General features: G+C 40.5%; 1 protein-coding gene across 14 annotated transcripts in view; it reads right to left on the bottom strand.

Annotated features, from left to right (window-relative positions):
- The window catches only part of CELF2 (CUGBP Elav-like family member 2), a gene marked incomplete at both ends in the record, with an annotated part of 372062 nt that overhangs the window by 128868 nt on the left and 217909 nt on the right, over positions 1 to 25285 (bottom strand). For all 14 annotated transcript variants that reach the window (XM_082009660.1, XM_082009658.1, XM_082009649.1 and 11 more), the window contains one exon: positions 109 to 305. In XM_082009660.1, the coding sequence (XP_081865786.1) occupies positions 109 to 305 (197 nt within the window). The remainder of the gene's footprint in view (positions 1 to 108; positions 306 to 25285) is intronic.

Raw genomic sequence — 25285 nt, 5'->3', positions numbered from 1 at the left:
TGCTTCCAAACAGGCAGCCCAGATGCAAACCTCTTTGGAAATCCTGAAGGCAAGCAAGATCATCGGAGAAAAACCTAATTGAAAGCAAAGAAAGCACAACTACTGTACCTTTACTTTGGGGAGGGTTCTGACTTCTGTCTCGGAGAACATTAATCTGGTAGACAGCTCCGTAAGGCTCAAAAAGTTCTTTTAACTCTTTTTCCGACCATGAACGGGGAATCTGTCCAACAAACATCTTAATGGCATCTGGGTCTGGTTGGTCTGAATGATCCAAAGCTCCATTCATCTTGTTAGTTGTGCCGTTACTAGAAAGTAGAAAAGGAGATTAAAAAGAGAAGGCAAGTTAGGAGACTACGCAGTTTTAATGTGCGCTAGATGCAGAAGATGATGTCAATTGGCACAAAGGAGGAAAAAAAATCAGCATTTAATTAATAGCATAAGTATTAGGAACAAAAAACAATGCGATTACATTTTTCATTGAGTCTGGTTTTCTCTGCAGACTGCTGCTTAATGTCATTACATAAGAAGAGACTGGGACTTTTGCATTTTAAAGCCGAGGATAGTTGCAAATAAGTGCAGATTTCTCTCCATGGCTGTTGTAAACAGAACTGCAGTGAATTCTCACTTAACTGGCTACTGGCAGAAATCAGGCAGTGTGTGTGTGCGTTTTGTAATAAAGTCACATGAAAGGAATATGAAACACTTGGCAATCTGTCAGATGACTAATGCAAGATGCCAGCGATGAATTTGCAGATTGTGTGAAGCATCCATGTGTGCATCAAATTAGTATGATATTGCCTAGAATGGAAAACACTCCAGCTATGTGGCTGGTCGCTGCCGATTAGTTGCCTACGCTCTTTAAAAAGGAAAAGCAGTCTGGAAAGCTCCAGTTTAAAGCACATTTTTTATTGCACCCTGGCATTAAAAAAAGCACAATTCAAAAAGAGAAGGCAGTGGCAAAATTGTCTACTTTGTCGCGAAAATTAAAATGCTGCTTCCAAAAGTTTTTCTCCCTGCAAAAGGACATCAAATTTTTGAAATTTTTCACACCCTGTAAATTGTTACTCTATCTGATCTCCAGATGTACGTCTAAGTTCAAAACAACCACACACTTTTGCAGGGGAAAAGAACTTAGTAACAAAGCATAACCTACTCTGTGAGACAAAAGAATATTATGGTTTAGGAAGAGTTGTGCTCTTATAAAGAAAACAAATAATTTTAAACACTGAACAGAAGTAAAAATGCAAAAAAAACCCCTCATGTCGTTATTGATAATTAAGGACAGCAATTTCAACTAATTACTTGGCTAGAGATTCCATAAGTGATGGATGCTCCGACTTCAAGAAAGAACACTAATGAGACGCGACTTTTAGAGCATTCCCCCCTCATTCCACCCGGGAAAGGGGGAAATGACCTGTGTTCAGCAATGGCGAAAGTTGATCATCGCAGAATTCAGGCATTGCACAGCCACCTGCCACTTCCAAAAACTTGGCTTTAATTACAGTTTCTCTGATTGAAGATTGTTCAGGAGAACATAGGAGAACATTGTTCAGCCCATAGGAGGACTTGGAAGAGCTCAAAATCCACACAACCAGACAAAAATCGTATTTTACATGTGGGAAAAAAAAAATCTAAGAATGGCAAGAAAAAAACAACCCTGTGTAATTCCCCATCTCACAGCTATACCCTGTGCAAAGACAAATTATTTAGTTTCATGTGTTTCATCGCCTTGAAAGCATACTTCACCTGAACACATTGATATGCCCATATTAACTTTAGCACTTCCCTGCTTATGGCAGGAAGGAGAAAGTTGTATTAAAGGCCCATTTTAAATGAAGAACAAGAAGTTTGATCATCATGTGTGAAGTGTCTTTAGCACCGATCAGCAGACAACAGGATTTATCGCACTCATTAGACAAAATTCCTACTGACTCTACTGGGAGTCTTGCCTAAGAGACTGAAAGATTTGGTCCAACCTTTTATATCACGTTTCATGCACAAATACCCTCTCTTGTCTTACATATGTTCTTCATTTTGAAGATGTTCCACAGGTCACAAGCACACCTGGAGAAATCATGATTTCTCCAGCCCCTAGAAACTGCATTTTCCATACATACGTAACACTTAAGCCAAACTAAACCAACAAACCAAAGAACCACTCCCCCAAAATCTCAAAGAAACAGAAAAACCCTGACTGACTCACTTGAATGATACTCCATGGGAACAACTTTCACGACTTCCATGGAGCAGTAGGCACCTACATGACACATACACCTCTACAAAATCACTCCATTATGTCTTTCCAGTTCCTATTCCTGTACGTAAAACCCCATCTGTTAAACAACCTCCCCAGTAGGGAGGTTGAAAAAACCCTGGCCCATAGCTTACAATAACTAAGGAAAATGCTTACGTGTCATTTTGGACCTGCAAAGACAAGAAAAGGTAGAAGCTTAGCTGTGCAGCCCCCAGCTTTGCCGTGGATTCAGTCAACTATTTTCTTTCAGAAATCGGCTTCACTTTTCGCTTCATTTATTCTCTATGTTGTTTACATTAAAAAATGAATTGAGTTCATTTTTAAATTATGCCCTCCATCTAGTCTCTCTGTTGGATCCTTTCCTTAAGAAATCCATACACAATTGCTACTTTAGCCCAAAATTACAGCAAAGGTCATATTTAATAAAGAATAACAAGTTTATTCCTTTGCTTTTTTCTTTACCCAACCACCTTTACCACCAAGACACCACAATTTCCATTGCTAACAAGCCAATTTTTAGGAAACCACAAAACCGAATACTTCTAACTGTTTTCTCAGGTTAATGACTCCATTAGCATCAAGTTAGTGCTTTGGGCTAAAGGTTTATGCACAGGCCAAGGTCTCTTCTAATTCCACAAAATGCTTAAGCCTTTTCTTTACTTTGGTGGAACTGAAGGCCAATTACATTGATCATATTCCTTAAATGCTTTATTAGATAAAGAGGGTTAAAGGCGTAGGCTACCGTACGCTGTGATGCAAAGCTCCAGGGGACAGGTTTTGTAACTTGCTGCCTGAATTAACGTGGGTAAGTTAAACTTCTGTGGACTAAATTCCACTGTCCACTGACAGCTCTACCAATCCACTGACTCCTGCAGATTTAGAAAAAACCAAGCGTAACTTAGACTTTTCTGTATAATTCTTTTCTGCCACAAAGGTAGCGGTTTCACTGAGATGCCAACATTTTGGGGGGTTGATAGGCAAGTTCAGTCCACAGAGAGGGCACTCATTTCTACAAGCACAGTTGGGCTCCTTTCTAAATTGCATCTCCTTTGCTTTCCAGTGCAAACTAAGGCTCTCGAGGCTGTCGGAGGAGGGATCCCACTCTCACCGTCGGGGTTTTGAGGAGCACACGAGCACTGTTGCAGCAATGGCACTTGCAGTAGCATCCACACCCAGCTTCGGCAAGTAGCCGCAGGACTATGGCCAATGGAGACAAACCGAACAAGCGAATAAAACAACAGAAAGTTCCCAATGGAAAAAAAAAAAAAAATTTTATAGATTCTATGGATCTGATCCCTGCAGTGTACTGGAAGGTTCCACTGAGGAACACAACTATACAGCACACCTATCTGGCAGTTCAGTTGTCACAGAGCTTGTTGGGTCAATACAAAATACAGTGAAATATTCTTGATCCCTCACAAATAATCTCTGCTAAAAATGAATTCCCTCATCCGCTCCCAGCCTTTATCTTCACCCAATGGACATTACTGCTCTGCGCTAAGACCTCTTAGTCGCCAACAGCTGCAGGGTTTTTTGTCACTTCTCTTTGCCAACACAATGGCTCTCAGAGGATGTGGCTCCTTCCTTCCCCATCTTCCCCTCCTGCTGTACCCAAGAAATAACAAGTCAAAAGAGAAACCACGCACGAAACCTTCCAAAAGGAGGCATAGCAATCCTTGTGAGAGCTCAGGACTATTTCCTGAAAGCATCTGCGTACAGAGATAGCTGTGTCTAGGGGACACTAATGAGAACGGGATCCCTTGACAATTACTGTCAGTACCCAAATGATGACATACATTAAAATAAAATAAAAAAAAAATTAGATTATGTGGCTTGCTGTCTCTACACCACAGCAATCCTTCCCTCCATGGTCAATTTAGCCCACTGGACTCAAGGGTGACCCAGCACATCATCTTCACTGACAAGGTGTCATCTATATTGTAGAGAGCAGCCCGAGGGCAGAGATTAAGCCACTGAGTCGCTGGCTGCTTGTGGATGCTGCCAGAACATCCTCTCTCTCAATTTGTGCCAATTTTCCTTCTAATAACCTAACTACCATTCCATCATTTCAGCAAGTTGACAGGGCCACTCTTTGAGGAGCTAGAGATTGTTTTAATATCACCACTGCTTAAGCAGGAGCACTGGAAAACCCTAGTAGACGCCTTCTCTGTCTCTCCCATTCAGATCTGTAATTACAGCAAGACTGCTAAAAGTCAACTGACCACTAAGGAGAGAGAGGTGGACTTCAGCAACAAAGTCTGGATCAAAAAGGACTCTCTCTTACATTCAGCACTGTTCAGAGCTTTGGCGTTAATCCACGTTCATTTCCACTAATGAACCAGGCGTCAAGCCAGGTGCTGAAAAACAGCTGTTAATGGGGACCAAACGGGTTTACATGAGACCTGCTTTTCAAATCCGTTTTTAACCCTGCCCAGAACCCTTCTCACTGTTCTGTTCTGGTTAATTCACGTCTCAACCCTCACCCTATTTTAGTGGTTTTACCATTTTGCGGGGGATTTGCCTTTGTCATGTTCTATGGTACAAGTCTTCTGTAGGAGAACATGGAACTCCCTCGAAGAACCAACATAACAACAAGAACATAATAACGAACGGGTTCCAAGAGTAAAGACTACTAAATCCACCCCAGCACAGAGGCATTTACAGGCATCAGGGTTTTACAGTAATAAATATTTATATCCAAGCTGTGGAGTCACTGCCAGGATATCACACAAGCTGACAAAAGACACAACACCCATTTGAAGGACTCCAACTGCTGTCAAGAGAGACAAAAAAGCATCACCTTACCATACTCGAAAGATCATAATTGCTGGTTTACGAGTAAATTTTATCTGGAAGGACCCAAAAGGGCTTTATAAACTCGTTGTTTAGAGAGGAATGACTTCATCGTAAGGTGACAGACAGCAGCTGTTTAATGACATGGAGCATTATCGCACAACAATTTCAGCCAGGAAGGGTAGAACAATACCATACCCAATTGAAAACTGCAGGGGGTTGCGATTTATAGACACAGAATGTAATTACCTAAATTGGATTTTGGCCAGCAAAATAAGGGCCAGAACCTCTGACAAACAGAATAAGAAGCCGTTCCATATTTTTAAGCCGTAAATGACCAGGTCTCTGTGTTTTTGGGGAAAAAAAAAGGCATCTCCAGAAGCTTTCTGGCCCATCAGCATTTTCACAGTGCAGTTGCTCAAAAGTAGCCGAAAGATGATGTTTCAAAAATCATTAACCACTCCTGCTGTAGTGCCTTGTACAGTTTTTGGCAGAACTATTAAATGCTAATAATACTAATAATTATTATTAAGTAACACATAGCCCTAACAGCAGTTGCTAAATGAACCTGACATCATGCCCGAGGAACCAAGCAGCATACAGCGGGATGTTTGGTCCCATTCGTGCCACAATGTCTACAAAATAATTGTCTCCAGGCTTCCCTGCACCCAGCCGACAACTGAGTAGCTACAAGACCTGCAAAGCTGCCATTCTGCTACACTCGAAGGCCAACTGCAACTGCAGGAGGGATACCGAAACCCTGAGCTCGCGAACACTCTCCCTTACTCCATTTTACAGACCCATAAAGCCTTTAACAAAGAGCTGAGCAATTCTGCGTCCATCCAGCAGAGAGCAACCACACTTGCGCTCACACTAAGTGCCTGAGCAGTTCTGATGGCTTTTAATACCTGACATCCAATGCTCAGATTTTATTCTTCTCAGCAGCTAAGAATACTGAAGTGCTCATGTAAGAACTGAATGGTAAATGCAAAGATTGTTTTTTTTTTGTGTTGCCTCCACGTTGGCAGAAATTATCTGTAAAAGCTTAATGTTTCTTAAGACAATGGAGTTCTGATAATTTAAAATGCACAGTCATTTTTCTGGTGAAACCAGTGATTTAGCTGTAGCTCAGCTTTGCTAACTCTCTCCATATATTAGATCATACAAACGTGGCAAACCATCGTTACTAGAGGGGATACTTGTTTTCTGATTAATTCCAAATTTAGTACATGTGATCACTTTAATGACTTAAATGCAAATTTTAGCTAAGGTAAGGAGGTAGCATCCTGTCACAGGGGAAAAAACATCTGAAAATCCGGGGAAAACAGCTTTTCTTACCTTGAAAAATGCTTTGGTGGGGAATAAATTTGGGCTGGGAGAAGAAAGGGACCTACGGTTTCAAGCAGGTAGGTCAGATTGCATGATACGACGGGCAATATGAATTGGAAAAATTACTGAACAAAATACATACTAGAGAAACATCAGAAGAGAGCTGAGCATGCCTGAGAGAAAACACATTATTTTTTAGAGGTATAGATGCAGATTCCTCATTAGTATCACAGGAAGAAATCAAGGATACAAAGGGAAATCGGAATAAGAGCTTTGTTAAAACAAATTACCTTTCCCGCTCGCGGTGCCCATTGGAGTACGTACGCTCCTTTGTGCTAAGGCTTCTTGACTTCCTAAAATTAGCCCTCAGAGTTCCGCTCACCAGAGCACATGAGAGAGGGTCTGTCCCTGCTTGGCTGCAACCTCCCCCGTGCTCATTGCTACACATTCACCCCTAGAGGCTGGTGGCTCTTCGGGTGCTCAGTCTCTGTGATGCTGCACCACCTCCATTACAAAGTTTGATTTAAGGCTGGGGTTTCAACATAAACCCTGGATATCCCTTGTATACATGTTTAAAACTACCAAATTATGTTATTTTAATGACCTGCTTTTGGTAATGCTTCCTAGAACTACAGAGTCAAGCAACAGTAACTCTGCAAAAGCTTTGTACATCTTGTACATCACATCTTAAAAACACTCTTACACTCAAATACGTATTTAAAAAAAAAAAAAAGATGTCCAATGTCAGACTGTCCCAACTCAACTCTGGTGTATGGACCTATTTTTTATCAAGCAAATTATTTTTTAGAACACACAGTAGTGCTTAATGATGTGTACGTGCTGTATACAGACACGAATGGAGTAACTCATACAAATTAAAATACATGTAAAGAAGAGAATGAATGAGTGCATAAGTGAAGGCAAACAGGGAGAGGAAGAGGTTTGTTTTTTCCAAGTCCTCTATTTTGGAAACCAATGAAGTATCATTGCTAGTTCATCCAATAGTGGAAGCAAACAATTTAACACACCATCTGTACAGGTCTGAACTGGGTGGCATCTTTTGGTTTATGCTGATAAAACTTATAATGGTCTATTTTCAGTATCTTTAACGATTTGCCTAAACTGGCCTGTAGGTTTTACTACACTGAAACTAGTAGGAGCTCAACAGACACCTGCCCTTTAAAAGCTAAAGAAAGCCAAACCCACCCAACTCCAACCCTTACTGTCTTGACTTTGTTTCCCTCCTTGTTCAAGTATAGATGAGGATCACAGAATTCTAGGGATACATGATAGGAATGACTAAAATAAGTGCTTGGAGGTCTAAACTAAGAGGCTACGTATTAACCATCAGCCTTGTTCTTCCAGGCTCTCCGTAGGCTTTGGGAACTAATTAGTTCAAGGCTAGATGAGGTCTGCCAAGCAATAATGTTCTGCAATATAAAGCTCAGCTTAGGCAACCACCCAATAAGTCATTTTTGCTTTCTGGGCAGAATTTGTTCTGTACATTAAAGCCTCAAACAAGATTGGGTCTGTCTTCATCAGATGTAAGGTAGGTGCATTTCTAACTCTACACAGCAGGAGAAAAGCACCACAGGAGTTAAGTTTTTTCCGATAAATACCTAGGTCATAAATTTTAAATATCTGTTTTCTGTTGGCCCACACCCAGATGAGCATCTGCACATCTGGTTTTGACCTGAAGAGTTTAGCATTAACAAAGGTTTCTAATTTATAATTTTTCTGTCGCTAACCTAATTGCCGTTATGGCAGGAAGAGAACCCTGGCAGATGACCACAACCATGATGCTCCCAAGCAACGACTGCAACTTACCGCTCCACTCTTCTGATGCTCCTCACCAACGTTTTCCTTTGTAGTCTCTTTGGGGCAGAGGCTGTCCTTTTGCGTAAATATCTGTGCTATGTCTAAATGGGACTCAAATTGCAAAGGGTTCTCTCTGCATTACTGTAACCTGGACTGTAACGCAAGTAATGTGCTTGCACAATTATATTATAGTTTTGGAGCACTGATTGATAGAATTTTTTGCATGAAGTTGAGTCTGAAGTAGCTAACTGCTCAGTATTAATAGTGTGGATTATTAATGCCTTGCTTTACTGATTACACACATTTGCAATGAAGCATACGTCTTTCTGTGTGGCAGGAAACATTTATCGGTATTACTTAAAAAAAAAAAAAAGGATTTGATTACACTTATATATTTGTGACATGTCAACAACCGAATTAGAATAGTATCAGGCTTTTAAAATTCAGGACATGTAGGACTATCTGTTTTCTTGTCAACCGCTTCAGTCTCTCTCCACATTCCAAACACTGCTCCAAATTTACAAAGTTGTTACTCAATTCACTTCTTCCTTTGCCCCCCAAAAAACTTCAAAGGCAATAACGAAGGCTTCAAAGAATATTTTTTTTACTTGATAACTAATGTCGTGACTATTTCAGCAAGTTTTATTTTCAGGCTGGCAGTTTTCTGTGAGTTCTTATGAGGTTTGCAAGGACTTATCTAGTTTATGGCAAACTGCATCCTGGAGTTGAGGTTGGGGGGATGGAGGGCATGGGAGAAGTGTCCTCCAAACATTTGTTTTGAAACCCAGCCGCTTCTGTGTGCTAAAGTCGACCAATTATTGCAAGAATTAATTCACAGTCCAACGTATTTTAAGACTGGCACCCACGTGTGTACACACGCGCTCCGACCCGCTCCCGCAAGCACAGGGAGCTGCTTTCCCAGGGCCCAGAAGCGTATGTCCAGAGAGAGGGAGGGCAACGGTTCCCGCCTGACATGGCTGCTTTACCTAAATAGCTTCCTTAAAGAGGGAACGGAAGATCACAGCGCTGCTCGAATTAAGGGCACAACCAATTTCGTTTAGCTGCGCTTATTTATGTGAGATCTCAAATAGACAATTAAAGCAAGCTGTGACATTCAATTTTCTTACTTAAAACAAAATATCCTATCAAGATCACTCATGCTCCCCTCTTTTACAAATCTGAATATAGGAAAAGATTATTGTCCAAAGTGTGATGAAATCTTGATTTTAACAAGTTGAGCATCATTATAGCAAAATCCCCCTCAGCTTATTTTTTTTTTAAACCATTTCTTCATTTTTTTGACACCACATCTGGCATATAGAATACAGATGATCATTTGTTTATATATCTGTCTAAATTCCTTTTCCAAACACAGCCAGATGGAGCCTTTCAAAATCAAATTAATTTCAGATTAATTCACTCTGGACCCACTCCAGTTTCATGACTCTATGCTTTGAGGCACCATCTAAATTGATTTAGAGTCACGAACTTAGAGAGCTCAAGTCCTTAGGTGTAGAAAAAAAAAGACCCTTCTTGCATACTGAAAGAGTCAGCAAATCAGAAGAGTCCGTGATCGTAAGTTTTGGCTGCTTCAAAAAAACCCCAAACCAACCTAAGAATACATCAGCCTATATAGTGCCAAAATTGTATATGAAAACCTTCATATTTCAACCTGGAAAAATCACTCTAGAATTTACATCTGCAATGCCTCCCTTGCCGAGTCCAATAAAATTTATTGCTCTAATTAAAAAGCAAAATAAAAAAGTGTTGTTCTAAACCTTGCAATAAGCAGCAGTCATAGACAGATAGGAAACAGGTAATAAAAATCTCCACTGCAGTGGATTTATCTAAGGAACTATAAACAAATGTAGCCTGCAAACATTGTGGGCTTGCATACTGTCAATCCTCTCTGGATGCCTTTATTATCTCACTTGTTTCAATTGCAATTTGCGTTTCCATGGAGATGTAACAGTCAACTCTGGAAAATTATAAGATAAATGTCAGGCAGTGATAACGGTGTTAATGAAGCTTCATTGACAAGCAGAACTATGCTTCAAATAATAGGCATATTTCTATTAGCATATGTATAACCTGTCCAGAAAAAGAAAGAAAAAAAATCCCAACAACAGGGAGAGACAATATTAAAAAATTAAAATGAAATTGTGTATATGGAAGACACAAGACACACAACGAAATGTTGCATCTACGTGAAACGATGAATTCCTAGCAAACAGAAGAGATGTGGGTTTGAAATTTAATTGTCTTGATTCCTTTTGAAATTTTTGCACTCAGCTATCACGCTGAAAAGGCACTTTGCTGACACGCGCAGACACGCTTGCGCGTGGCGTGACTCTTGTTCCCTTGCAACGCGAGGCTGGAAGGATCTGCTTCACAAGGCGCTTTAAAGCATGCTGGTTTATAACGCACAAACGCAGCTGCAGCGAGCTGTTCGAAAGATGCAGACCTCAGTGGAAACACCAACAGCGTTCACACAAACACAGCACACGCTATGAGAGCTCTCAGATTTGGGTGGCCGCTTCAGCACATCTTGGTACACGATGGGTTTAACGTGATACTGCTGAGGCGACAACTGTGAGCGCTTCAGACCACAGCACGGTGTGGTCTTGACCGCCTCTGCGCTAACCCACCCTGTAGACAGCATGGAGAAGCTGCCAGTCATCTGGGAAGGGCTCCAGCCAAATTTTACTTTCTACACATGGAAGGGTTTTGGTGAACTGGAGGTCAAAGAGGCGACAAAGGTGATTTCTGCAGCACAGAGGAAAACACAGACCATCACGCTTTATTTCAACGAATGGAGCATTTTAGTTTGGGCAGGGAGGACTTCCACCAGCAGCCAGGGGAAGGGGAAGGACTTCGGCTATGCCAGTATTTGAGGGTTCATTTTGGCAATCTATCAGAAGACAGAAGGAGTAGGGCAGGAGTGGGACAACCCCACCTCAGAGGACGACAGGGCAATTTTTGCGGGTGGATAAAATGTGCTAAGATATTCAGTGCCTCTTCATTAGGTGGTATTGCCTCTGGCTGGAGAACCAAGAGGTGCTAGAGGTTGTTCCCATCTCTTCTCACCCCACTATGTGGCCTTGGGAAATTTAGTCCCTTGCCTGCCTTTGTAAGTCTTTCGGGTAGAGTCAATGCTCCTGTACAGTGCCTTGGAAAACAGGGTTCTGGTATTAGCCGAGTGTCAGAGAGGCTGCAGATAAAATAATAAAACTGAAAATCAGCATCAGGCTTCGTTTTAGTGGCAGAGGAGGGAGAAATCTTAAACATACAAGCAAATGAAGAAGAAAATCTTTATCCTTCCCAAGGCTTGAGGGTAAAGCATGTGTGCAGGCAAAACTTTGGGAATTGTGGCAAAGCTCTCAAATGTTACTGGGGTGAATAATCTTATCAAACTGTAGCTCAACTGAACATCTGCATGAGGGGCAGGAGACTAGCTGACTTTTCAAATTAAATGGAAAATACAGCAGGGGTGTGGGGCTGGGGACAGCGTTTTTTTGCTTTGTTTCCCCTCGGTTTTGCAGAACACGCCTGTTCCTCCTACCTGTTCTAAATTCTGCCTGTTTAGTAATGGGAAACATGAATGTTGTCTAGGAAATACTTCCCAGTTCTTCAGAGAGGAGTTATCTTTGTCCAGCCAGGTTTTTGGGGGCAGAAAAGGGAGTTGGAAAGGTGCCCAGTCTTTCTGTAGAGCAGACCTCAGCTCTGATCAGATTGCTGGACAACAACAAAATCAATAGAGGGGTTTTTTTCCAAGTTGTATTACAGGGAAGCTTAAAAAAGAATCCAAAAGTTTCCCTTTTCTGAATCTTTTCTAACGAATCCTCAATATAACATACTAGAAAAATCTAAGTGCCTCATTAGAATGCTACTAAAATGTCGATAGTTAGAAAGTGATTTTCCCCAGTGACTTTCAACATACTTATAACTCCCTCTAGTGCTTTTGGGGGGTGGGGGAAGACCCCCAAGACCTAATATTAATGATAGTTGATTCTATGTTACAGCGTGAGTACTTCTACCGGCGTCATGGAAGACAGAATAACGGGTTAAGATGGAGCCTGCCTTCAACTTCAGCAAGTCTTACATGCTACTGCTAGCGTCAAATGGTGGCAGAACCAGGTCTCCCCAGATGTACCACTATCAACACATGCAACCGCATATATTACAGAAGAGAAACTGGCTGCGAAGCCAGAATACTAAGCAATTTTTAATGAAAAAAACACTACGCATGCTAGATGGAAAGCATTGCTCTGTACGCACGGCGAAACGGGCCACACGGTCTCCATTTCGCACTTGTTGAAACCTCTAAATCCCAGTGCGATGTGTGTTCTAAGCTCTTCAAAGAAGGCTTCATTTTCCTTTGTACTTTTGAGTTATGCACAGTTATACTTTTACATCTGAAGAGAGAGCAGTTATATAAAAGGGTAAGCAGCACTAGCACACAAGTAGTCAACAACAAATCTGAGTCTTTAAAGTAAACTCTCATCATCGTACAAGATTTTATTGAGTTTCTTATTTTTACCCTATTATTGCAAATAAGTTATTTTGCTCTGCTAGTTACACTCTTCTTTTAAGGCTCACAAGAAAATAAACAACTACATATAATTACGAAAGAAGCAACTCCCCCTTTAAAGGGATCATTCAAAGAAGCAAAAAAACCCTCAGAAAAACTGGTTTAAATTTTCCTAATAAACATACCATGAAAAATCCTGACAAAACCACACCCTAACACACACACTTCCCAAGTCATATGGCAGTCATTTATGGGGACACTTCTGACTTCAAAGATAGACCTCCGTCTTCTACTTGCGAGTTTCCAGGGCTCTCTGCGCAAATGAAGCATTGGGAAAACAGCAGAACGCTGCCATTTGGAACTGGTTTGCCAAATCAACAGGAAAATACATCTTGAAAAGTTGTCAAAAACTGTGTTTTTAAGGTCACAGTAAATACTTGCAGCAGGAGAAATTTAAAAGGATGAGATAACTTCCTAATTATACATTTTGGACAAGAATTTATCTTAGTGGGTTATTATTTGCTCTGGAGGTTTTACTCACAAGCAAAAATGAACCCAGGTCTTGGGGACTTGCTGGCACTTTTCCAGAATAAATGGGAATGAAGAAGACGGGAAAAAATGGGAAAACCATCCACATCTCTTTGACCATCCTATGATGTACAAAGCCTCTTAACTTCAAAAGCCTCGCACAACAGAAAAGGTAGTTAAACACTTGTGGATGTATTTTTAAGCTCCCTGTAACGTACTTGACCTGTGGAAACTTGGCCAGCTCAGGTTTGGCTGGCTGTCAGCAGCAGTGTGAAACGCAGTGTGATTTATTGAAATCTCTGTCATCACACCACAGGGTTAATTTCTTTCCTTCTTTTTTCTCTTTCCCTCCTCCCTCTGAAAGTGGAAAACTCTTATTTGTGATGACAAGTCTTTGGAAAGCTGGAGGATTAGTAACACCATGTGGTTCCCTAAGATCTCTAGCCCTCTTCCAACTGTTTTTCCATACAACCCCTCTTTGTATGGTCATCAGCACCTTCACTCAGCAGATGGCAAAAGGGAAGAAACCTGTCCCAGGGCAGGTGGAGGAACCTGGATACTGCTGATGGGAGAATATAGACTTGAAGCTCACAGGTCTCAAGTGCTTGATACAGGAAACAGAGAGGAATCCATCAAATATGGGATTTTAATAATGTGAACATTTATTTTAATGGTTTGAAGGCTGAACCTGCTGAGCTTGTCACTGTAAGTGAAAGATATGGAGAAAAAACACAAAACCCGGGATCGCATTCTGACTTGCCGACACTGGAGAACTGTGGACTCGTGCTCGTTTTGGTTTAATGAAGGGAAGGTTATCTGGACTTTGTGCCCACACAATCACGCACGATAGACTTCATCTAGCTGGGCAGCAGGTCACCTATGAACACCAAACGTGGAGCTTTACTCGAGCAATTTCAAATTCATTGAGAGGGGTATTACTTACAGATTATTTTAAGGCACATCAGTTTTCTTGCTATAACCATCCATCAGAGAAGACAAAATCCGACAGAAGAACAAAACTGGGAAGTGTTTCTAACGGTAAAGAGCAGAAGGCTGTGCAACAAAGAAACCTGTTTCTCAGCCACGCTCTTTCATAAGTCTCTTCCCTTTGCTGTGCTTATCTCCCTCACCTTTGAGTCGGTGTTTATGATGTTCCCATCCCAATGAAGTACTGTGAAACACTCAGAGGAAAGCACTATACATATGTTCAACCATTATGTTATTAAACACAAAAAAAACCTTTCATGATGCACTTTTTCTTTGAACTTCATGCAATTCTACTCTTTTAAAAGCAGTATTTGAAAATTATGCAACACAGCAGAAGTAAAGCGGCTTTCCAAAGCCACTATTATTATTTGCATCACAGGAACATCTCTGAGGCCCCAAACAATGCTGCCTGCTATTTAAGTAGCAGACTTAATTTTATTAGTAAGCCCAGATGTTTTCCTACTATTTTCATATGTTAGGAAACACGACATACTCCCAGAGTATTTGAATAGGTGGTTAAGAAAAAAAGGGGAGAAGGGGACACGGCATGTCTAAGTTCACTTCTCCTACAAAGTCAGACATTTTTAATCTACTGTTTTCTACCAAGTATCTTCATCACGTGAAGCTTGAATGCTTCTTTACTTTTCTGTGCTTCCACTTTTCATTGGATTGAATGTCAACAGAGTTGACTGAAATAGTTAATGCTTTTCAAAGCAGGTCAGAGAATCTGGGGCTTAACATCAAGAGTTTCCTGGACAGAACGGGAACATATTCCCTGAAGTTTCAAGGTAGAAGGGAAAGCAAATCTGATGCACCAGCTCACATCTCACATTATTCCATATTTTCCAGTCACTTACCCAGTACACCCTCTGCTATCCTTTCTTATTTTATTTGATGATGCATGCTGGGACAGAGTTGCATTAGGCTGAGATGCTAATTAAAACTACCTTGAAACGTTAGCAGCTATATAACATTTGATTGGTAGAAGAAAAATAGTTGTGATATAAAAATTAGTATTAGCTTTTACATAAAATAAATCATTATTTAATTAATTCTAATTGCCATAGGCATTTTTTGTGAACAACAGGGATTAACAAATATAATGTATACAATTCATTTGTACATGTAACAAAGAGAAAAATCAAGCCCGACAGCATGCTTTTGCTTTCAGAGCTCACATGGAAAAGGAAACAGATTAGAAGAAGCTTTCCCTTAGCCTTACGGAGCTGTAAGAAGCTCAGAGTCAGTGAAGGCAGCGCGCTTACGACTGCAGTGTACGCACCCCTGACAATTAAATCAAAACTATACATCCTCGAGGAGCCATTTAGTCGAAATCAGAGCTCGCGATTTCTCGTCTTCACATGGTCAATGGGTCTGCATTTCTTAAAAATGGGAATATCGGTAGAGTTAGGATTGCGACTTCAGGAGGACTGGTTTGCTAGCTCTGTTCTACAAGTGCTGCAGAAATGTACACAAAGCTTTACAAATGACCTCATTTTTACCAGGAAAGGACAGCTCAGCGATGTTCTATATTTTCCTGAACTGAAAGGAAGGCCCCACAGCCAAACTGTCATCTCTAATCATTGTGTGGCTGGAGAGTGTTTAAAACAAACAACTTTTTTCTTTTTTTGTTTAATAAAAAGCCATGGAGCAATTGTAGTGTTTTGAGGGAGTGGGAGCTGCGTTTGCTATCACGTAAGCGAGCACTGGAATAGTGGTTTTGCCCAGTTTGATGAATAAGCCTTATAAGGTTAAATTTTCACCTCATTAATGATCTCAGCTGATTATTCCCTCCCCCCACTTTTCCTTTTAGGTCATGGATCAACTGTGACCCACTTTCCTTGAATGCTTTCCCACCATCTATTTTTCCCATTAGAGCAAGAGAGCCAGTTGCTAAGGACCCATTACAAAGCAACCATGCAGCCACTGAATACCTGCCCCCCAAACACACACACGCACTTTTCTTCTCCCTCGCCTTTACGATATTTCCCCCTCTCTCAGCATCTATTCCGAACAAGATGCTGCTTTACATTCACGAAAGCCAACAACAGAACTGCTTCTAAGGACAAGCTTAGCACGAGAACAGGATTTTCTAATGATTACAGAGACTCCTGGGGCCCTTCATATTTAAAAAAATATAAAGGCAGCAGCCTTGATTTTTAATTACTCCTAATTCTAAATCTCATGGCCTTAAACACAATAGCTCTTTCAACTCGGAAAAAAAATGACACTAATCAGTAACAGAGTCCCCTGCGCAACCTGCTAGTCCTCTGATGGCATTGCAGTGTTTGCACTGTTATGATTTTTCAAGGTTGACCAATGAGTCAGCAAAGCCAAGATGACTTAAAAGCATTAAATCATGCAACTGAAGTGGCTTTTTCACACGCAGCACTGGATGGATTGCAATTAGCAAGGGGAATCCGCACAAGGCAAATATTGTAAGAGCAGAGAGAGACAAATGGGGAATTAAAGGAGATGGTGTTCATTTTGGAACAAATGAGCCCCAGATGTTAAGGTATTTGTGGTTTAATACAGCCCCTCTCACCAGCCAGGTAAAGAACGGAATTAAAAAGCATTAAAGTTCAGTTGGTGAGGCTCAACAGAAACAAAATGAAGTTTTAATTCATCCGCTCTACCTCCCCCTGAGCAGCTTACTAATATTCCTACTTGGTGCAAAGTCCTGTGAAATGGAAGACTTGTGTCATTCTGCAAAGCTTTCTACAAACCCCCTTCTCCTTGGCATTTGTAAAAAAGATGTCATTCCAAGTGTCTCATTGAAAGATTAAACATGAGTATGTAACACTGCAGCTACTCGCACCTCCCTGACCATTTCAGCTTTCCATGCCATTTATTACACTTCGTGGTAGTATTGCACAACACCTTGGTGTTGCTTTCTATAACCAATACCTCAGTTCCTCTAGCAATTACAGGTACACCATATGGTTAAACGTTTCATGTATACAGATTCACATTTAAATCACCGTTACAGAGTGGACAAGAGTGAGGGTTTGATCACAACCAGCATTCTACCTCATACCACCCACTCTTTTTCCACACTACATCCACAACATACGTTCTCCTAACTCTTGTACAGATGACAGAAATCGTATCTGCAATAAGATTTTCCAGCTAGCAGGACGGTGAACCCGTACATCAGACCTGAACTGCACCGCCGACACTATGGAAAGATTAGAGTCACCAGCACCCAAACAAAATGAACTGTAAATAAAATTACTGTTGAACTATCAATGAGCAAAGCGTGGGTTTCTAGCAGTGGTGGCCTAAATAACAGCCTCCTGAAAAAAAGAATAAAATCCTGTTGATTGTAGAAGTCACTGAATTCAGACACAAAATATCCAGTTTTGGATTACAGGAATAATGCCATTAGCTTTCACTGAAAAAAAAGACTTTTACTCTCAATATCAACTGAGCTGCCCACAAGAAAGAGGATCCTGACATATGGCCAAGGCTTCCAGGCACCCTGAAGAGAAAGTCCATCGAGCTCCTTAGATGTGTACTGAAAGCATGGATGGGGTCCCTGGAAGGAATTCAAGTGAAAAGGCATTTGTCCATCTGGAGCAGGCAACCAAACCTGTTTTCTGGACATTCAAAAAACTTTCTATAAGCTTGACCACATTTTCTTCTTTACACTACCCCCTATTCCTCTGCTTCCCTTTGTATTCATAGTTTTTTTCCTACCGCTCCTCTTTTCAGTTTTCCTTAATACAACTTTTGCTTATGTTTAGTGTATTTGCTCTTCATTAAACTGATGATTCCATCAAAAATACACCAAATATATAAAAATAAGGAGGCAACCATGGTAGCTGGCCCTCATTACTGCTTCATTCCTGGACACTATTCCAAAAGCAGAGTAAGTGACAGCAACTTCAAAGCGTTTGAACACAGAGGTCCTCACACCATGTTCTATTGTTTTTGAACATTGTTTGGATTCCCAACAGCTCTCTTCCAGTCTGAATAACTATTCCATTAAAATAAATGTGCTGTACACTGTTGATCTCTTTTTCTCTTTACTTTTTTTGTCAAATTGCTTTCAAGCACCTGCGATATTCTCCAGCTACCACTGTTTGTTGCTCCTTTGCTTAACTTCCTAAGAAGAAACACACAAGTCAGTTGCAGGAAAGTCATCTTATCCTTCAGTTCTTCCAGTAGCCAAGGCAGGACTGTCCTCTGGAGTGGACTGGTTACCTGCTCACCGGATGAATTCTGAAGGACACTCCACTTCCACTTCCCCCAGCCCCCAACAGTGGCTGAGCTCCCTCCCGAGATCCTGTGCAAATTGAAATAAGGACAGCTAGGCATGAATTTTCCCACTCCGTTCTATTCTAGGAAAGAGATGTCAAGCAGCAGCATTCAGCTGCTCCGTTTTGCTGTTTAATGCCTTGCATCATCATTCCAGTGGTATATACCAGCAGGGAGCGTTTTCCAAAGGCAGACATGGAGAGCCAGGTTACAATGCGATGAAGAATACCCATTACTGTAAATTAAAATCCTTAAACAAATCACCAACAGTGAGACAATCCCTGCTTCAATTACGTGGTTAGCTAGCACATCGAGTCTTTTCTTGCTTTGGCCAGAAATACTGAAGCCGTGATTGATCTAATCTGCAATCATGTTGTTTATTTCAAATTAGAGAAAATATAAAAAGCATAACAGTGTGTATGTATATATTCATAGTACCACTGCAGACATCCAAAAGGAACCCTATTTTATCTTCGTTGCTTTGCATTTTAGCCTCGTTTCTTCCCTCTTACAGTCTACAGTAAATACAATATTTGCTTTTAGAGTTCTGACTCTCCAGGGATTATAAAGGAAAAGTACTTAACACAGAGATTATCTTTCTGATGTTGCACTGTACGAATGAAAACTGTTACATTAATAGCCCTATACAGTCATATTCAAACACCATTAAGTACCTCTCCAGAAAACCGAAGGAAAGGGAGTGATGAACTCCAGCATAGTTCTGTTTGGACTTGCAAGCACATTTGTGTCTCTCCCTCCCTCACCATGCAAAGGATTCTCTGGAAAGGCATTTCCAGCCTTTCTTGTCTTTCATTAGCACTTTATAGCCTGTGTTAAGAGTAGCAAGGAATGTAAATACTAAACAAGTGAGGAACAGACACAACAGTCAATTCTCTGAGTTTGCAAGGTCTACACAATTGGTACAAAATCTTCCACTGAAATTCTATCCAAATACGGATTTACATCATCAGCTCAAATCAGAACCCAATTTCACACGTACAAACCCTAATCCTGGATGGGTCTGCTTTGGGTCTAAAAGCATGCAACAAAATGCCTTCCAACAGACCGAGACTCATGACTTTGTTCTGTTATACATTCCTCTTCCTTCATGGGTTTAGGACTTTTTAGCTGCTTTAAATCAGTATAGGTCAGATGTACATCTGCTAATGAGTATTGGTAATTAAGGTTTCAAACCACACACCAACAGTCCAACACTTTCATGTTGCTGATCTCTCTCTAAATTTGTGTATGTTTTCAGAGCAATTTCTGAGAGTCCTATTTATTTAATTCCATTAAGTTCTTCAAGGCTGAAGTTACTGGTGAGAGCTCAAAATATCACTAAGCATAGATTTTTCATGTCAGATCTTTGTCTATTTTATTCTTTTAAAACCTTTGCAACTGTTCTTTATATTAGACTGTCACTTATCACAAAAATTTAGAAATGTATGTCCTGAATTTATAACTTCCAGGATTTTATATTTTGCCATGCATTAAAAAATAGAGAACATAAAAGCTGAACAACAACAACAGTAGTAATAGTTATTATTTATTAATTGATTGCTTAAAAATACTGCAGCAAGAACATTTACCTGTGCTGAGTAAGGTTGATTAGAAAGCTTGGCAAAACTTCTTACTGTAAAAGCAGTAATCATAGCTCAGTTATTTTTGGGAAACATTTTAGGCAAACTCAGCATATTTCATTTTTCCCTCCTATAAATTGGAGGTACCCATCTACCTTTGTCAAGTGCTTTATAAGAGCATGAGAGAAAACTAGTTTTACATGTACAGAAAATGTGAAGGAATGTAGCAAGAAATTCATTCCTTTCCCATAGATTTCAATTTAAGTCGTTCATGGGAATCAGACAGGCCTCCACGAGTAGGTCTGTTCAAACATAATTTCATTTGTATGTGTCTGTTCTCTCCTGCACAGCGTAAAAAATAAAGAAGAAAGGAAAGAAAGCCTCAGCATGATCTCGAAATTAATTTTCATGATAGGAGCAATTGAGTCCATCTACTAAGGTACTTATAATTACATTACACTATTACTTGGAAGAAATACGGCCAGCTATATTCTAAGAAAATATTAACCCCATCAGTCCAATCACAAATCACTACGTTTAATGTATTCTTCCTTTTATTAAGGCCCACAAGGTGCCCATTAGAGGCACCTTCACTTCTATCCTAAATCACTTCTAATTATCAGACTAGCAAAAACACGACGGAAATGTTAGTTCACGTCTTCAAATGAAAGGCTCTTTGCTGTCCAAAAGACGTGTCAGCACTGGATGATTTAGTCCATGATTTTGTTTACTGCCTTCAACTTTCATTAGTGTTAAAAGCGCGAAGATTGTTTCCCTGACTGCTGAGATTTCCTAGGAGAGAAAAACCACACAGATACTGAACTCTCCTCTGCCTGCAACGGGGCAGAGAAGCAAAAAGGTCCTGGGGTGAGCGGCAGGGTGCAATCAGCCGTGCCTTTGCTGTTTGGGGCTGTGTTATCACAGCACTGGCTCTCTGGAAGGGAGGAGGAGAGGGACAGGAGCTGCGCCTGGTTGCCCACGCACCACACGCAGAGCTTGCCACGTCTTACTCCTGCCTTGCCACCTCACCCGTCTCCCGAGTCAGGCTTGGTTCAGACTCAAGGCTTTTCATCTGTCCCACATTCCTGCCATCCCACAGCAAATAAGTGGCAAATTTAAACACATTAAGTGCCTGAACCAGTTATCGCGCTCCTCGTGCTGCCTCATTGAGGTTTTTGTGTTCTAAAAAACGCCTGAAATCAACACTTGATACATTTTTAGTAAAACATAAATTGTTCCCTGATCGTAGGTCTAAGCTTTTGACTAAGCTTTCAAAAATATTAGAAGCATTTCACAGGAGTAAAACCTCTAGCTGAAGAAAACAACGATTTCCTAGAACACCAGTCACCACAAGGCTTATATATGTTTAATCCCATTCAGACACATATTAATATCCTCTCAAACTAAAATGAAGAAGCAAAGTATGACAACAACATATTACTAAGAAGAGGGAATTAAAATAATTAATAGGGTGTTTTGAATTTTTGTGTGCAAGGGCATGACAAGCCCCTGAGCATCCCGACCTCATCGTATCTGCTTCAGGTTAGGGGTTGGAACAGATGACCCCAGAAGTCCAAACTTATATTACTCTATGGTCTAGACATCAGCACCCAGAAGTAAATTTGCTGGAACTGGAGGAAACACTTTAGGAAATAAAGTATATTTCCTTGGAGGAAATGGATTTTTTTTTTCAATAGAACTTGATATAAATTTTTATTTGTACTATCATTTATTCCCTGGAGATGACATTACACATAAGTGAAGCCTGACCCTACAACCCAGAAAAGGTGGTACAGAGAATGTTCCCTCCATCCTCCCAAAATGCTTCAAACCTCCAGCACTTTGCATTTCGACTCTGTGACCGCTGCTTACTCAGTACATGCATACTGCAATTTGCCCAGTGATCAGGGAGCCCATGATACCCATTCAATCATGGGAAGCAAGAGCTGGAGTTTCTGGGGATGGTAACAATTTTCTTAGACTTTGGATGAATCATAACCATTCTGTTTCTCAAACTATCTATCCGTATCACAGATGTGACATACACCTTCTGTTTAGAAGCTCTGTACTTGAATCATTACCATGATACAGATAAAGAAGAGATTTTATGGATTTATTTTACAGGAATTGTACTATGGTACTATCTTTTACTAGAGAAAATGCAAACATTGTTCTGCTAAAAATTTCTCTGTGCCATTCCGCAATGTTGTTATTAACATGCACACACAACAATAAAAACTTATGGGCATTCACAAGCAGTTGTTATATCATTTATGAGACAATGATAAAGCTGTACATTATAATCGTAATTTGTCAAAATAGGAAAAAGGGTACGAATTAAACCAATATCAATTATTTAAACTATGATGAGGTACAAAAAAGAAGTAGTTTTCTATTAAAATGATGCGACCGATGCACATGGAAATCCTGAAATCAAAAAGCCAAACACCGAAGTCCAGACCATCAATCTGCACCTCCTCAGCCTACGTTGGAATGAATGAGTAAAAGCTTATATTTGAGCTGAAGTATTACAAAACCAAGTATATGAAAAATATTGTAGTGCTTCCCAGTCTTGCTGCCCTGAAATTGGTAGGTCAGAAAAAGAAGGAATCCAGATTCCCAAAGCCTCTCATTTTGATTGCAAACCAAAAACTTGACTTTCACAACCTCCTTTTAGCTTTTGGTCACTTGTCAATACTTCACAAGAAATGATAAATGTTTTCTAGACTGAAACCGTTCCTTGAAGCCAGCAAGTAACAACCTATGCAGTTTAGAAACTCTCTTTCACCTCCATTTCTCCAGGGCTGGCCTTGAGCAGGGAAAAACCAAGCTGCCAGAGAATCGCCTCCTCTGGAGCCTGTGCAGTACATGCAATTCGTGGGCCAGCCGATGCTCCAGTCCAGAAACAGCACCGTAAGGGAATACATTCCCTGGCCTGATCTTCTGTTTGAGCAGCTTGGGAGCCAGGAAAACCATCACACTGGCTGTATTCCTTCTGCACACAAAATGGACACCTCTTATGTATATATAAACAAAAGAAGGGGTTATAAAAAGGGTTTTCCAAATATGATTTTGGAGTCTGGTTCCACTTAGAATATACAGTACACTCCAAAAGTGACAGGATGTACCTAATTTTTCAAAAATGAAAGGCGGTGATAACTATTTGCATTTAATCTGTTTGCATATATTTTAGAAACCTAGTTTTAGCATGATATCCAAATAAATATTCATCATTGTAGTAAACCTTCCCCATGTTGTTGGTTAGACCGTAAACAATACCTTAGAAAGATCTAAACGATAAACGAGCATCTCAGCAGTTTACTATGCACGGAAGCAAGTCAAGCAAAAACCAACACGAGCATCTCGCATATGAACAAAAAGCTGGTGCAATTCACTTTCAACACGCTTCTCTCTTGGCTTCTGAAACACCACTTTGCTGTTCTCCTCTTGGTCCCTAGTTGCCTCTTTGCCAACTGTAACACATATTTATAAGAGGTTAAAAAAAGAAACAAAACACTACCGACAACCAACCAAACAACCCAACGCTGAGTAAGGGGGAGGACAAATGATGGAGTTAGATGTAGCAGCTTGCTTTTATGGTCTTCTTTGCTCTTGGGAAAATGCAATAGTGGCTTCTGAATATTAATTGAATAAGGAGCCGTGCAAATTCCAGCTGTTGCCCATGCCATTGGGTCTGGAAGAAGGGTGTTTTCTCAGCCCTCGGTTTCATTTCTGGACTTCCAGAAACTCTGCACATATGTAGCCCTGCAAGTTGCACAATTTAATTCTGTAATCCATCTGTGAAACTCCAGCTTCTCTGACTCCAGTGGCACATCAACATTATGGAAACTGTAACTAGAATAAGAAACATATTTAAGGAGGCTCTCCTCCAGATATTGTGGTTACATACGGCACTGAAGGGACCAGGTTGCCAACGGAACATATGGTGCAAACCCCATTTTTTTGGGATATGTTTAGCCAGGTTGAAAGGCCATCAGGCAAGTTTACTGGACAAGCGTGCTGCCCCTGATTTTCATGGTGTTTGCTACCGGGTTACTTAAACACGTGCTACACACTTCAATGCAAATCATCACCGTAGACGACAGTCCTGTACTACCAGCACCCTGGAGCAGTGGTGTCCAGCATAAAGGTTCACCTGGAAGGACAGGGAAGGTCATCACAACCGGGGACCACTTATACCCAAGCTCAGCTTGCAGGTGTCAAACCTGAAGGAGCACGAACATGGAAGTGCTCACCGCCTGTTTAACGGAAAGAGTTAAAAAAAAAAGTCAAACGGGTCCTTTTAGGTGCCCACACTGAGTCCTTGCATCATTGACCAGTTTTGACCTTAAAGGGCATGTGGAAGTATCAATAAGTGCAATCAGAGAGATCTTTAAAAAGATTTTTTGAATGACTAGGGTCTTTATCCTGTCACATTTTCTGGGGACTAGTACAATTTAATTTGATTTTAAACTGTACTGTTTGATGAAATGTCCTGTTCTTTAGTTCAGTGAAGTCAAGACACAATAAATGGATTTTTAATGGACAAAAGTTCAATTTCTCTGGCAGCAGAGGCACATGAGGAAAAGAGACACAATGTACAAATGATGCACTCCGTGATGACTTTCGACCCCGACCATTTCATGACAGGTATAAAAATGAAATACTGCAGGGGGAGGAGAGAGAAGAAAAAGGAGAGAGCTTTGACTGGCAGCAATGCTAATAGCCAAACAGCACACAAACCATTTAGAAACAGAGGTTGGTTTTGGGGTATGCCAACAGTACAGCCAAAACCCAGCTAAAAACATTCTTTTTGTTTTCTTAATCTTCTTTTTACATATTAGCTACTATTTCTGTTCAACGTTTGGCTTTCTACTGTAGGGTGTGTGGCTTAGTAAAGTCAAGTCAAGTGTTTGGAGGGGGTGATACAAAATCACTAAATATAGTGATATCACTAAATATAGCAATATTAATCTCTGTATTACGTGGTGGAATCCTTAGTAGAATACATGCAAATAATGCTATTCTTCAGTGTATTTATTCAGCAGGAAATGAGTTCACCATTAGAGACACAGTTCAAGGTGGTGTTTCCTCAGTCCAGTTGGAGAAATGAATCAGGAAACAAAAATAGCTCTGATGGTGCCCATATTTATCAGGACTTGACTGAGCCACATTAATTAAATAACGATCCGTTAATTGAAAATA

This window comes from Phaethon aethereus, assembly GCF_964289735.1.
Source record: "Phaethon aethereus genome assembly, chromosome: 1".
Taxonomy (NCBI): domain Eukaryota; kingdom Metazoa; phylum Chordata; class Aves; order Phaethontiformes; family Phaethontidae; genus Phaethon; species Phaethon aethereus.
Note: the sequence above shows the minus strand (reverse complement) of the source record. Positions and strands in the feature narration are given on the sequence as shown.